The following is a 13,374-nucleotide window of genomic DNA, read 5'->3' on the forward strand; positions in this document are numbered from 1 at the left end:
TCACAATGTGCGGCCCAACGCTCTGATACTATCTACCGATTCACACTGTGAATGATAGATGGCGCTGGTGAGAGTCATCAATCTGGAAGAAGAAGAACTCCCTTTGCACATGCTCAGAGCTCGAGGTTCTGGTAAATCGGCTCGTAGTTCTGCTTCAACAGCAGGATTTGTCCACCAATGCCTTAAGACGGTCGACTGAATTTCAAACATGTTTGATTTTCTTCTGACCTTATGATCCGTGATGGGGGGTGGTCGTTAGAGGCTGATCGCCCCTCGTTACCTCCTGTACACTACACCACGCAGGACGCACCATGAGGGTAAAACTCTTCCTGATTGAAAAAACTCTCACACAACTGGAAAATCGGCCTGAGAAGGACAAAAAAAATCATACAGTGTATGCCTGGTTTAAATGAACAGAGGAGTTAAACCAACATAAAACCTTTGCCTTTGATATAAAGTTTTTAGGTCCAAAGTTTGCGAGAATTGTTGGATCAGGGCATGGCATTTTTATAAGGTCATTCACATTTGGTTACAGTATAATTATAATTAACTTCTGATCAAATAAAATCCTCTGCCATTCCTGGTATAATGGACAATTTGTGTTTATTGCTTAAAATGTAACTGGGGTTCTGGTTTGCCAGGAAAGGTGACATTTTAACCTGAAGAGGGTAAAGTCCCAGACTCTGGGGTTTGTATCTCCCTGCCTCTACCTGAGCAGCTAACATTCCCCTTCAGCAGGATAAATGGCCACAGCTGGGAAGGTAACAAGGATCTTTTCTTTTAACATTCACCTTTTGAGTCATAACTGGTTTTAAATTTGACAGTAACTTATTGAAGATCTGCTAGTTGTGTCTGAGCTCTTCTCCTGTTGGTGGTTTACTTAATGAAACTTTAGGGAAGTATTTTAACTTAAAAATGGTTTTATTAAGCAACAATAACAAACTGCAAAATTATAAAAGCAAACTATGTGTAAATGAGATGCGTTATCCTGTGCTTTATTCATGCATGCTAGAATCGATAAAAATATATCACCGCGAGGAATCCAGCAAAACTAACGTTTACAGTTTTGAGTGAACTTTAAACCACTGCTTGTGCAAGAGTCGTTCTATCTGGTTTCAGCGTGATAGGTGTTTAGAAAATCCGCTTTCTGTTAATGTTCTTAGATCATGAGGAAATCTGCTCTTAAACAGATCCTAAGATGAGCCTTTTCTTCCTCATAAAAGGTTCATTTTATTATAAGATTCCATCTATGGCAGGAGACTAAACCCTTAAACCAGGCATCCCCAAAGTCTCTCCTCAAGAGCCGCTGTCCTGCAGGTTTTAGAGGTTTTCTGCTCCAGCAGCTGATTTTAATTGAAAGTTGATTAACAGGCTTTTGGTCTACTGCAATCAGCTGTGCTAAAGCAGAGAAACCTCTAAAACCTGCAGGACAGTGGCCCTCCAGGACCCACTATGGGGACGCCTGCCTCAAACAAACACTAAGTAAATTTTCAACTTTTATAGAATATTTTCATAAGTTTTGATTTTTTTTTTTATATGGAAGAAACTTTCTGATTTAACTTCAGATGGTTCTTCAATAATAGTTCTGAACTGAATGCTAATGCTCACTGAGCCTGACTGAACGACCCATGCTGTGTGTTACTGTCTGCTTAGCTCCTCTTTTCCATTTGAAGAGTAGCTGGCTAGCATCGTTAGCTCTAAGCAACCTATGGTAGCAGCCATTTTGTGGGTTCTCCAACCCTTTTGTACTAGTTGGGCCCCCCCAGAACCGGGTGTCCTGGTGCCAGCTGAGATAACCAATTCTGTTCCAGGATCGCTATATTTTAATGCATTCCTATTTTATGAAAGTTGTCAATGATTTAAAGCACTTTATAAATGTGGCACTAAAAGGCATCTGTTTGTCTGTATATATAATATAAATATTAGTGTATTGTGTAACTGTTGCATTCTCATCAATAGGCAATTATGAAATAGAGATTTGGCATTGCCATTTATGTTTGTGCTCATTTTAAGCAAAATATCAAAACTTAACCCTATAATGCCAAATGTATCGTATTTGATACCTATGGTTTCTGAAATGTTTTGCGTCTGACACCTTTTGCATAATTTAATGGTAAAAACTTTGCTCAAAATCCTATTGTTCACAATCAGATATAGCTGATAACAGAGGGAAGAAGACTACACAAAAATAATCTTGACTTATCGCATAGTAATAAATTATTAATATCAAAAATGTATTTCTGTTTTTTCTTTTTACATATTTAGTTGAAAGGGCAAATAAGGACTTCAAACCAAAAAAAAGTCATTTTCTGTTTTGTTTTATTCTTGGATCGGGCTTTAAAGGGTTAAGGAAAGCTGACGGGTCCTGAAGCTGCATCACCCACCCTTTTAGAGAGTCCCCACCAACTTTAATAACGTTATGCCCTCTGTGTCTGATTTAGTAAAATGGGTAAAGACAACCTTAATTAATTACCTTAATTTCCAGTTCTAATAATTTCATATATTAGTGGTCTTCTGGTCAAATTGCACAAAACTACCAACTGTCCAACTCTTTTCTGATGCATGTTTGAAAGTAGGAAGTCAATAACCTCATGTTCAGGTAGTGAAGAAAATAAAGGAAGCATGTACCAGCTGAAGAGTTTTCCTTTGCCACTGCTGATGCAGACTGTGGTGATATTTACGTCTACAACACATTTCTTTAGGTCATCAAGTGCAAGGCAGCAGTGGCGTGGGAGTACGGCAAGCCATTGGTGATTGAAGAGGTTGAGGTGGAACCTCCTCAGGAGAAAGAGATCCGGATTAAGGTCAGAGAATAAAAAAGATGCTAATGCTATAGACTGGAGAACTCTGTAAATGCATGTGATGCTACCATTGTAATAAACAGGACAGACGGACCCAGTATTCAAGGCGAGTCAGACGGTGGGAAGTTTTAGAACGTTTAATGACAGAAATTATCATACAGAATAGAAACATAGGATGCTGAAGATAAGCGGGCTGCAGGAGGCACCGCCCAATCACTGACACTCTGGAGGGAGAAACACTGGTAGGTGACCCCGATCACCTGACAGCAGATGATTATCAGAGTGAGTCACTTACATGGTTTAACAGTTCAGTCACTCCTCTTCGAGGGAGGCATGATCCAGCCGATGGACGGCCAAACAGGATGCAGTTCAGAGCCGTCCAAAGCGTCCCTGTTGCAGCAACCCCAGTGAGCAGGCAGGAGACCAATCCAGGTCAAAGAAACAGTTCAGAACCAGACAGTTCCGTGATCCAGGAGTCCGTAGACAGTGGTTGCGGTCCGAACAGGAACAGACAGATCCAGGGTTCCAGGAATCCTCAGAGCGTTCAGACAGGTTCAGAATTCTATGAGTCCAGCAGCGAGCTCAGACAGACGCGCTCAGATGGAGACAAGCAGGCTCAGTGGTAGAGGGGAACATAGACAAGACATGGTACCAGGATAAATGCCGAACTTTAAACTGGTCTGATCCTAAGAGCCAGGCTTACGGGGACTAAAACTGACCTCCACCACATTCCGAGCCAAAACTCTGAGGGCTCAGTGGAGAAGAGCCGGGACACGATCAGGAGACAGAAGACAAACATTAAACCCTCTCAACACACTGGCCTTAAATAAAACTCATGAAACATAAATAAGTGACAGAAAAACTTAACACAAATGAACTAAGAATACACAAATAAATGAAGAAATAATGATCTTGCCCAGATAGCTGTGCTAAACCGTATATATAGAAGAGAGACAGGTGAACAAGATAAATTATAATTAGAAAGCAGACAGGGAACGGCAGGTGAATGAAGTTAGTAATCAGATCTGCTACTGGGGCTACAATCATGACATTCATTGACAATTTAAGCTTGTTTCTGATGTTTTCTCTCCAGATTGTGGGAACCGGATTGTGTCAATCAGATCTGTTCTTCCTGTTGAAATGCGCCAAACCAGCAGTCTTCCCAGTCATTTTTGGCCATGAGGCGGCTGGTATAGTGGAGAGCATTGGACCCGGCGTCACTGAATTTCAGCCAGGTCAGTGAGGCCACTTCTATTTTCAATCTACACATCTTCTTGGATTTAAATGTGATGAGAATTAGTGCAACTTGTTTTTTTATTTAGGAGACAAGGTGATCCCATTGTTCATGCCTCAGTGTCGGGAATGCCGCTTTTGTAAAAGTCCAAGAACAAACCTGTGTGTCAAAGGGTAAAGAGCTCCTTGTTTTATTCTGTTATTTATATCTATTCAGCTATGTTTTCATTTGCTTGTGGATCTATATGATACCAATGAAATATATACTGTCTTAGGTCAGCTGGTACACTTGAAGGGAAAAACCGTGAAAACTCAAGGATCACCTGTAAGGGGACGAAGGTGCTGCAGTTCCTTGGAATCAGCACCTTCTCCGAGTACACCGTGGTGAAAGAGTTTAGTTTGACTAAGATCGATCCTGCTGCTCCCCTGGAGAAGGTCTGTCTCATTGGCTGTGCCATCTGCACAGGGTATGGGGCAGCTGTGAATACGGCCAAGGTGCGTGAATCACATATTTATTGAAGCCATTGTAACACCTACAGCTTTAAGAAGAGCGAATTTTGAAATATTAGTGATATATATATATATATATATATAGTCATCGGACCCCCGATGCAGACTGTGCAAAGATGCCTCTGAAACAATACAGCACACAACAGCAGGGTGTAAAATGCAGGCAGGAAGTGCATACATGGAACACCACAACCAGGTAGCTGTCATAGTGTACAGGAACATCTGCCATGAGTATGGGCTGGAAGTCCCAAGGTCAAAATGGAAGACACCTCCTAAGGTAGTTGAGAATGACCGAGCTAAGATCCTATGGGACTTCAAGATCCAGACTGACAAACAGGTGATGGCTAACCAACCAGACATCGTGTTGATCGACAAACAGCAGAAGAAGGCAGTAGTGATAGATGTGGCAATCCCAAGCGACATCAACATCAAGAAGAAAGAACACGAGAAGCTTGAGAAATACCAAGGACTGAAGGAGGAGCTAGAAAAGATGTGGAAAGTGAGAGCAGCAGTGGTGCCAGTGGTAATTGGAGCACTGGGGGCTGTGACCCCAAAACTGGGAGAGTGGCTACAGCAGATTCCAGGTAAAACATCAGAGATCTCTGTCCAGAAGAGCGCAGTCCTAGGAACAGCTAAGATACTGCGCAGAACCCTCAAACTCCCAGGCCTCTGGTAGAGGACCCGAGCTTGAGGATGACACATACCACCCCACCAGGGGGGAGAAAACAGTTTTAATATATATATATATATATATATATATATATATATATATATATATATATATATATATATATATATATATATATATATATATATATATATATATATATACACTCACCGGCCACTTTATTAGGTACCCCATGCTAGTAACGGGTTGGACCCCCTTTTGCCTTCAGAACTGCCTCAATTCTTGGTGGCATAGATTCAACAAGGTGCTGGAAGCATTCCTCAGGGAGTTTGGTCCATATTGACATGATGGCATCACACAGTTGCCGCAGATTTGTCGGCTGCAAATCCATGATGCGAATCTCCCGTTCCACCACATCCCAAAGATGCTCTATTGGATTGAGATCTGGTGACTGTGGAGGCCATTTGAGTACAGTGAACTCATTGTCATGTTCAAGAAACCAGTCTGAGATGATTCCAGCTTTATGACATGGCGCATTATCCTGCTGAAAGTAGCCATCAGAAGTTGGGTACATTGTGGTCATAAAGGGATGGACATGGTCAGCGACAATACTCAGGTAGGCTGTGGCGTTGCAACGATGCTCAATTGGTACCAAGGGGCCCAAAGAGTGGCAAGAAAATATTCCCCACAGCATGACACCACCACCACCAGCCTGAAACGTTGATACAAGGCAGGATGGATCCATGCTTTCATGTTGTAGACGGCTAATTCTGACCCTACCATCCGAATGTCGCAGCAGAAATCGACTTCAAAATCAATGTCGGGTTCATAAAATGTAGGTTTTTGCAAAAGAAGAACTGAAATACACAATTATGGATACAATTTCTGCAGAAAGGAGAGACAGTTGAACCCCAGACTCAAACGCACTGTCTCCCACTGGACCTCCTCAGCAGAGCGTTTATTAACAGAACATGACACATGGTTACAAACAGAGTATTGTTCTGACAGAACAACTGATCAGTTCATGAAGACAGAATGCTCCATCAGAATGACAAGGCAGGATGGTCTCCTGACTGGATCATGAGACAGGAGTGGAGCATCCGCTTGCAAAAATGTTTCATAAGCACACATTAATTTTATAATAATCATTGAATAAACCTAACAATCAATCTAAACCAAAAACCAATAAAATGTACTCTAAGGTATCTCACAAATATATTTATATGAATGCCAACATAAAAAAACGACATTCCAAAATGTTCTGCAAAGCGCTTTAAATCAGTCCTAGCTGTCTTTATACATGCTGGATCAGATCCTGAAGTTTTATAAAGGAGGCAGGGAAAGCAGAATAAAGCCTTAGCCTCGCTGCATGCAGTTAGCCTAGCCTTGTAGCTAAACAATCCTATAAACCTGTCAATCAGACATAGTTTCTAACAGACGACTGTGGCATCAGCGCTATGGAGGGAGGTGGTCTTAAAATAAAGCTGCTTTCAGCTCTGGGTGCAGGAGAGCTGCTCCCCAGGATGCTCCTATCTTTAGCATTGAAGAGGAGCTGCTGCACTGGAAAACTTTAACAAGAGTCTATGGGGAGGATTTAAGGTCACCAATCCAACGATGAATGAAACAGCTTTACTCGTCATAGCTAATGGAAGATTAGGGATATCTGTGAACACCTGGATATAATTCCTCTGGATTTAAATGTTTTTGCATCTTAATAAAATATGAATTGTGATATCATTTGTGCATGTTTAGAGACAAAACGATGATTTGAATGAAAGTGATGATTTTGAACAACATAAAAATATTTTTTTAACTGTGGTGAAGAAGGGCTTTGATTTGCTACTGAGGGACTGGCAGTGTTGTCTGCTGCAGGTTGAACCGGGCTCCACCTGTGCTGTGTTTGGTTTGGGAGCCGTGGGTCTGGCTACAGTCATGGGCTGCAAAGCCTCTGGAGCCAAACAGATCATCACCGTCGACATCAACCCTGAGAAGTTTGAGAAAGCCAAAGTGTTCGGTGCCACTGATGTTGTGAACCCCAAAGATCACAGTAAACCCACCCAGCAGGTGCTGACTGAGATGACCAATGGAGGGGTGGACTACTCATTTGAATGCATTGGAAATGTGGAAGTTATGGTGAGTTTAAACTTCTACAGCCATAGATGGGAATGAAGCCGTATTTGACTTGCTGCTCTGCTGTTGTTTAGGTCACTGCGCTGGAGTCTTGCACTCCAGGATGGGGCTGCAGTGTGATTGTTGGCTGGACAGACACAAATTTTAGTGCTCAGCCCATTCAGCTGATGCGTGGGCGTACATGGACCGGCACCCTGTTTGGAGGTGAGGCGACTACCAAGGACATGTTGTTGTTTGACTTCATCCGAGTCTTTATTCCAGTGTGGAAACAGATATTTGCCAAAAGGAAACGTGAAATAAATACCGACACATACACACACATATTGAACTATCTGTGTGCGCAGATTTAATACAATGAGACCACCAATATGTCACAAGTTCATGCTCTTCTTGTCATGAGACGGGGATAGATGGACCCAGTATTCAAGGAGAGACAGTCAGTAGGAAAGTTCAAAAGGTTTATTAAATTAACAAAAGAACTAAAGTGGAGCTGTGGCTCACGGACACTGCAGGATGGGGAGCGGGGAACCACCCAATGACAGACACTGTGGTTTAACAGTCCAGTCCAAGAATGTCCCCAAGTGCTGCAGTCCTAGAGGACATGCTGGAAGCCGATCCTGCTCAGGGATCCAGAACAGACAGGAACAGACAGGTGGCAGGATCCAGACTTCCAGGCATCCACAGGATCCCAGGAGGGTTCAGAGTCTGACTGGGACCAGAAGCATGACCAGGTGGTCATGCACAGGAGCAGACAGGATCAGGTGCAGACAGGCAGGCTCAGTGGAAGAGGGTAGCCGAGACAGGACGTGGAACCAGAACTTGATGCAGGACTTTAAACTGGTCTTCTCCCTGGAGCCAGGCTTACTGAGATAAAAACTGAACCTCCCCCCATATTGAGCCAAAAAACCAGAGGACTCCGCTGGGGAGGAACAGTGGACGATCAGGAGACGAGACAAACACAAAACCCCTCTTTCCACTGGCAGCTAGGATCCAGGACACGAACCAAGGAGTGAAACTAACAAACAGGCTAACAGAAAGACAAGCAATGATCTGGCCCTGAATGCTCAGGCTGAACTGAATATAAACCAGAGGAAACAGGTGAGAGGAATAAATTATAATTGAGGCAGGGAGGGAAAACGACAGGTGAAAGGAATGACTAATTAAGGGAGAGCAAACAGGCCAGATCATGACACTTCTTGCTTTTTATGCACCTGTAGATTCACTTCTTCGCACGGTGGTGAAGATTCTCAGTCATCCAGGTCATTGTCATTCCAAAAAAAGTTAGAAAAAAAAAAAATCCACTGGACTTTGTTTCCAAGTTTAAAGACGTTTCTCTTCCATCCAGGAAGTTTTTTCAATTAAAAATGTCAGAAACATCTTTGAGATCCAGGCTTTATAGAGTGGACCAAAAACAAAGCCTTGTTTTAGTTTAGAAAACATGCAAATAGAAACAGATGAACGGGTCCCCCCCTTTGGAATGGGGGTCGTTTGGCTTCTTTGTTAGCCTGCAATGCTCCATACCTGTCTATGTCTCTAAAAGGGGGGTCGTTAGAGGGAATTGTTGGCCTGGCTGAACAGGGGAGGTCTTCTGTTTCCCTGTAAAGGGGCGTGGGTTGGGGTCTCCTCATGTTTGGATCCGTTTCTGGGCTCGTCCCACTTTTGTCACTTTGAGGGAGAAACCAAACAGAGAAAATATACTGCCTGTGATTGGCTGCTTTTCCGGAAATCCCGCCTCTTGAGACAGAAAGACGATCTACCAAGAACAAGATCCTTTACTTTTAAAACAAGAAAAACTTCATTATTATTTCAGTCCAAATGAACAACATCTAAAACTATTTAAACTGTAAAGTGCCTTGAGATGACATGCGTTGTGAAAGAAATCAACTGATTTGAACTGAACTTTTAAACTCCGCAGTTTTGTTGTACAGTTTAAGCTGTAGCTAAACATTGTGCAGTGTATGTCCAGCTTAACAAATCTAGGCTGTAAAGTATATCAATATCTCAACAAATAACATATTATTAAAACTGAATGAAATTACACAGCAATACGTAGTGATATTGAATTACTGTCCAGCCCCACTTAGCCCCCATCGTCCATCCATTGATACACCAATGATGTTTTTTTTATTTCCTTCTCAGGGTTCAAAGGTAAGGACGGCGTGGCTGAGATGGTTAAGGCCTACCTGGACAAGAAGGTGATGGTGGACGAGTTCATCACTCACAACATGACTTTGGACCAAATCAATGAAGCAATCGAGCTGATGAAGCACAGCCAGTGGTAGATTTCCACACCTCCTCAAATCCGTGCTGCTATTATTTTATATATTTTCTAACCGGAAGTATTTTTATTTCTACAGCATCCGGGCAGTTCTGAGTTTTTCTCCATAGTGAGATCATCAGGATTCTGATTGACAGCAAACTCCTACAATCATCTCACCTCCTCGGCTGAATATTTTGATTGGAACTACATCATCATTGAAATTTAACTAAACTCCAATAAAGTTTTTCCTCTCCACTGTCGCTATAAGCATGCTTAGTGTGAGGGATTGCTGAAGAGTCAATGAGTCGATGCAATCAGCTGGTTTTCCTTAGATAGAAAACTGAATAAATTTGACTGGATGATCTGGTGAAATGTAAAGTGCCTTGGGATGACATGATGTGAATTGGAGCTATAGAAATAAACTGAATAGAATTTAATAATTTCTTGTTTCGACTTTTCCAGTCTACTTGTTCATTTTGCATTGAGCTGTACTTTTGCAGGAAATACCTAGAAGCAGCTTTATCACCAGCAGCTTCTCGAATTAGATTAATTTTTCTTATTTTCTCATGAGAGATAAAAAATGTTCCTCAAGCTTTTTTCTGCTCAGTTTCTTACTTTGGGTGATAGTTAAAAACCTGTTCTGCACCGACTGGAACTTGAGGGGGTAAAAATAGATTTATTTGCCTCTGTGAAGGAAAAGCTGCTGGGCGCTCATCTGATAGAAAATTAGACCCCCGTGGTGATGGATGAGGTAAGAAGGGTTTTATGGGAGGAAAACTGCTACTTTGCAGATTCATGTTAGAAAATGAATCCTAGAAAAAATACTTGAAATTAATGAGTAATATATAATAAATGTTCATTTATTACTTAAAAAAAAAAATCTGTTCAAAAGAAAAAAATTAACTGTAAAAGTAGTGGTTGGTAAGGGTTAGAGTCCTGTGGGTTTATCACCTGCTGGACGAGTGAAGCTAATTAGTTTCATAGCAGTTCCAGTTTAGATACAGTATGTATAATTATAAAACTCTCCTTGCAGAGTTTCTTGGCCTTCCTCGTTTGCTGACTCCTTGCTGGGCCGCCATCATCATCCTAGCTGTTAATAAACCTTTTCCCCCTTTCATCCTGTGTCTCCTGACAGTCCTCACTGATGTGGCTCAAAAAACCACGACAGTTATTAATGTGTAACGAAGTATGATGCACCAGTTTGGAGAAAGTAGGTATTAGAAAGTACATTCCAAGAAAGTTTTAAAACAATCCACTGGACTTTGTTTCCAAGTTTGAAAACGTTTTTCTTCCATCCAGGAAGATTTTTATATTCAAAATGTCAGAAATAGCGTTTAGTTCCAGGTTTTATCCAGCAGCCCAACAAAGCCTGGTTTTAGTTTAGAAAACATGCAAATAGAAATGGATGAACGGGTCCCCCCCTTTGTAATGGGGGTGGTTTGGCTTCTTTGTTAGCCTGCAATGCCCCATACCTGTCTATGTCTCGGAAAGGGGGTCGTTAAAGGGAATTGTTAGTCTGGCTGAACAGACGAGGTCCTCTGTTCTCCTGTAAAGGGGTTGGGGTTGTTTTCTCTAACTTTTTGTCATGATTTTATCAAGAGCTCGGACCCACATGCAAGGGAAAAAGTTGAACAGGTTCATTGAGAAGTTTGGTGGAGAATCCAGTGTTGCTCTGAACACTGCTCAACCGGAACTGAAAGGTGAGGGGAAGACACTGCGGTTAGTTCAGGCTCAGTTGGAGAATTGATTCTCGAACTTGAAGAGGAGAAAAGGTTGGCAGATTCACGTTTCCAGAGATTAGGTTCACTCTTAGACTCCAGTAGGCGAGGAATGTGTTTCAGTGTTTGTCTCATACGGTGTAGGACGGACAGGGTTACCCAGAATGCGGTTGCTTGTAGATTAACGGAGAGAGACTGACTGCCACTCAGATTTCCTGCGGTACTTGAACAGACTGTTGTGCAGATGAATCCCTTGCTCAGTGTGAAACTCAAACGTTTCCTCGGGGAAAAGTGGATCCAAACCTCCGTTTTGTTTCCTTAGCTCAGTTTGAAGCTCAGTAGATGTTTCCAGGGAGAGAAGGTCCGAAAAATCCAGTCTGCAGGATGATTTCCCCAAACTGGCAAACACTCTGGCGTCGAGGTAGTGGCAGTCAGCAGCTTTAGAGCACTACGTTAACGAGGTAACCCCTTGCAGGTGTGTGAGGAGGAGAATCAGAACCAGGCGCCGCCTGGTGGAGGAAGGAAGACAAACACACAAACACACAGACTGGAGTCCTAACACTTTTTTGAAATGACTACGACTTGGATGACTGAGAATCTTCACCAGCATTAGAAAGTACAGTAATTTCTGTTCAAGTATAGATGGTTAAGATAAAAAATCTTCAGAAAATAAATATTCAGGTAAAGTACAGTACTAAAGAAGTATTTCCACTTGGTTACTTGACACCTCTGATGATAAGATTAGCAGCAGAGATTGAGGTTCTGGTGCTGGAAGACAACAAGCAAATAAAACAGGAGATAAACTTTCACCCAGCTCAGAAATAAATGAGTTACAGACATTTTATTTCAGGAAGCCAAAGTGTATCTCCTTACCTTACAAAGTGCATGTCCTTAGAGCAAAACCCATCGACAGCTACAGATATCTTCTACAAACTAATGGACATAATCAACTGACTTAAAAAATATTTTTATATAAAAACAGAAACTGTTGCTTTATAACTTTATAACTCTGTTCAATCCTATTCAGTTCAATTCAGCTTATTTCTGTAGCAACAATTTATAACATGTCATTTCACTCCACTTTACAGAGAGAGTTCAAACAGATCATCCAGTCAAATTGGTTCAAAGTTTAACATATCCGTAGGGTTGCAAATTGATAAGATTTTCACAATTCCCTTATCAATGCTGTGAAATAAATTGATTCCTTATCGACTCTCTTATAGATTCTGAGAAACAATGAACTTGGTAAATGCACGGTGACATTGGTCTACCTTCTCCTGGGTCATTCTATCTCTGCCTGCCTCGGTAAAAACAGAAGGCAGTGAACGGGAGCTGCAGCCTCTGATCCAGCCAGGCTTCCTGTCTCCTCACAGTCATCTAAATCTAATGGAGAAGGCATCCGTTTAATGAAAAAGCATTACTGTAAAATTATGGGAAATAAACTCATCTCCCCCTGATTTAAATAAACGAGCGTCACCTTTTTCTGGCTCCCTGAACTGCGGAGCAACTTCGTAGCATGTTTTATAACCTAAAGAGAGAAAGGAAACTGGTTTATTTCCAGAAATGGCGTCTGATTTACTAGGAACCACATTAAGCTCAGCCAGTGATAGAAAACTAGCTACTAACCACCAGAGTTTCCTTCCATGCTGGTCGTAACTTTAGCTTCAAAAACAAGGCATTCGTTAAAATGTATGCCATGGTGTTTGCACAGGTGTTTCTGCATGTTGGATGTTATTGCCACTTTGCAATGATGGCAAAGCACCTTGTTGCCATCTTTCTCTTGCCTAATATTAAGTCAAACTGAACCATTAAGAGAACCGTTAAGCGAGCTGCCAAAGGGTGCCATGGAATTGGAACACACGGAACCGGTTCTGAACAGGAACTGGTTTTAGATTCCCATCCCTAATAATCCGTAACACCAAGCATGTTTGCATTCACAGTGGAGAGAAAAAACTCCCTTTGAACGGGAAGAAACCTCCAGCAGAACCAGGCTCAGTGTGAGCGGCCATCTGCTGAGGCCCACTGGGGTTCAAGGAGACAGAAGCAGACATAGAAAAAGAAGCATAGATACAAAAGGCAACTGTCAACCAGCTC

General features: G+C 42.0%; 1 protein-coding gene across 1 annotated transcript; it reads left to right on the forward strand.

Annotated features, from left to right (window-relative positions):
• The first annotated feature begins 624 nt into the window (after nucleotides 1-624).
• LOC119776337 (alcohol dehydrogenase 1-like) lies at nucleotides 625-9,764 on the forward strand. The gene is made up of 9 exons (XM_038274704.1): nucleotides 625-761; nucleotides 2,703-2,804; nucleotides 3,895-4,036; nucleotides 4,124-4,208; nucleotides 4,310-4,529; nucleotides 7,045-7,305; nucleotides 7,377-7,506; nucleotides 9,442-9,580; nucleotides 9,660-9,764. The coding sequence occupies exons 1-9, from the start codon at nucleotides 744-746 to the stop codon at nucleotides 9,688-9,690; spliced, it is 1,128 nt and encodes a 375-aa protein (XP_038130632.1). The 5' UTR covers nucleotides 625-743; the 3' UTR covers nucleotides 9,691-9,764.
• Nucleotides 9,765-13,374: the final 3,610 nt, after the last annotated feature.

This window comes from Cyprinodon tularosa, unplaced genomic scaffold, assembly GCF_016077235.1.
Source record: "Cyprinodon tularosa strain WSP-4 unplaced genomic scaffold, ASM1607723v1 ctg925, whole genome shotgun sequence".
In the NCBI taxonomy this organism is placed as follows: Eukaryota; Metazoa; Chordata; class Actinopteri; order Cyprinodontiformes; family Cyprinodontidae; genus Cyprinodon; species Cyprinodon tularosa.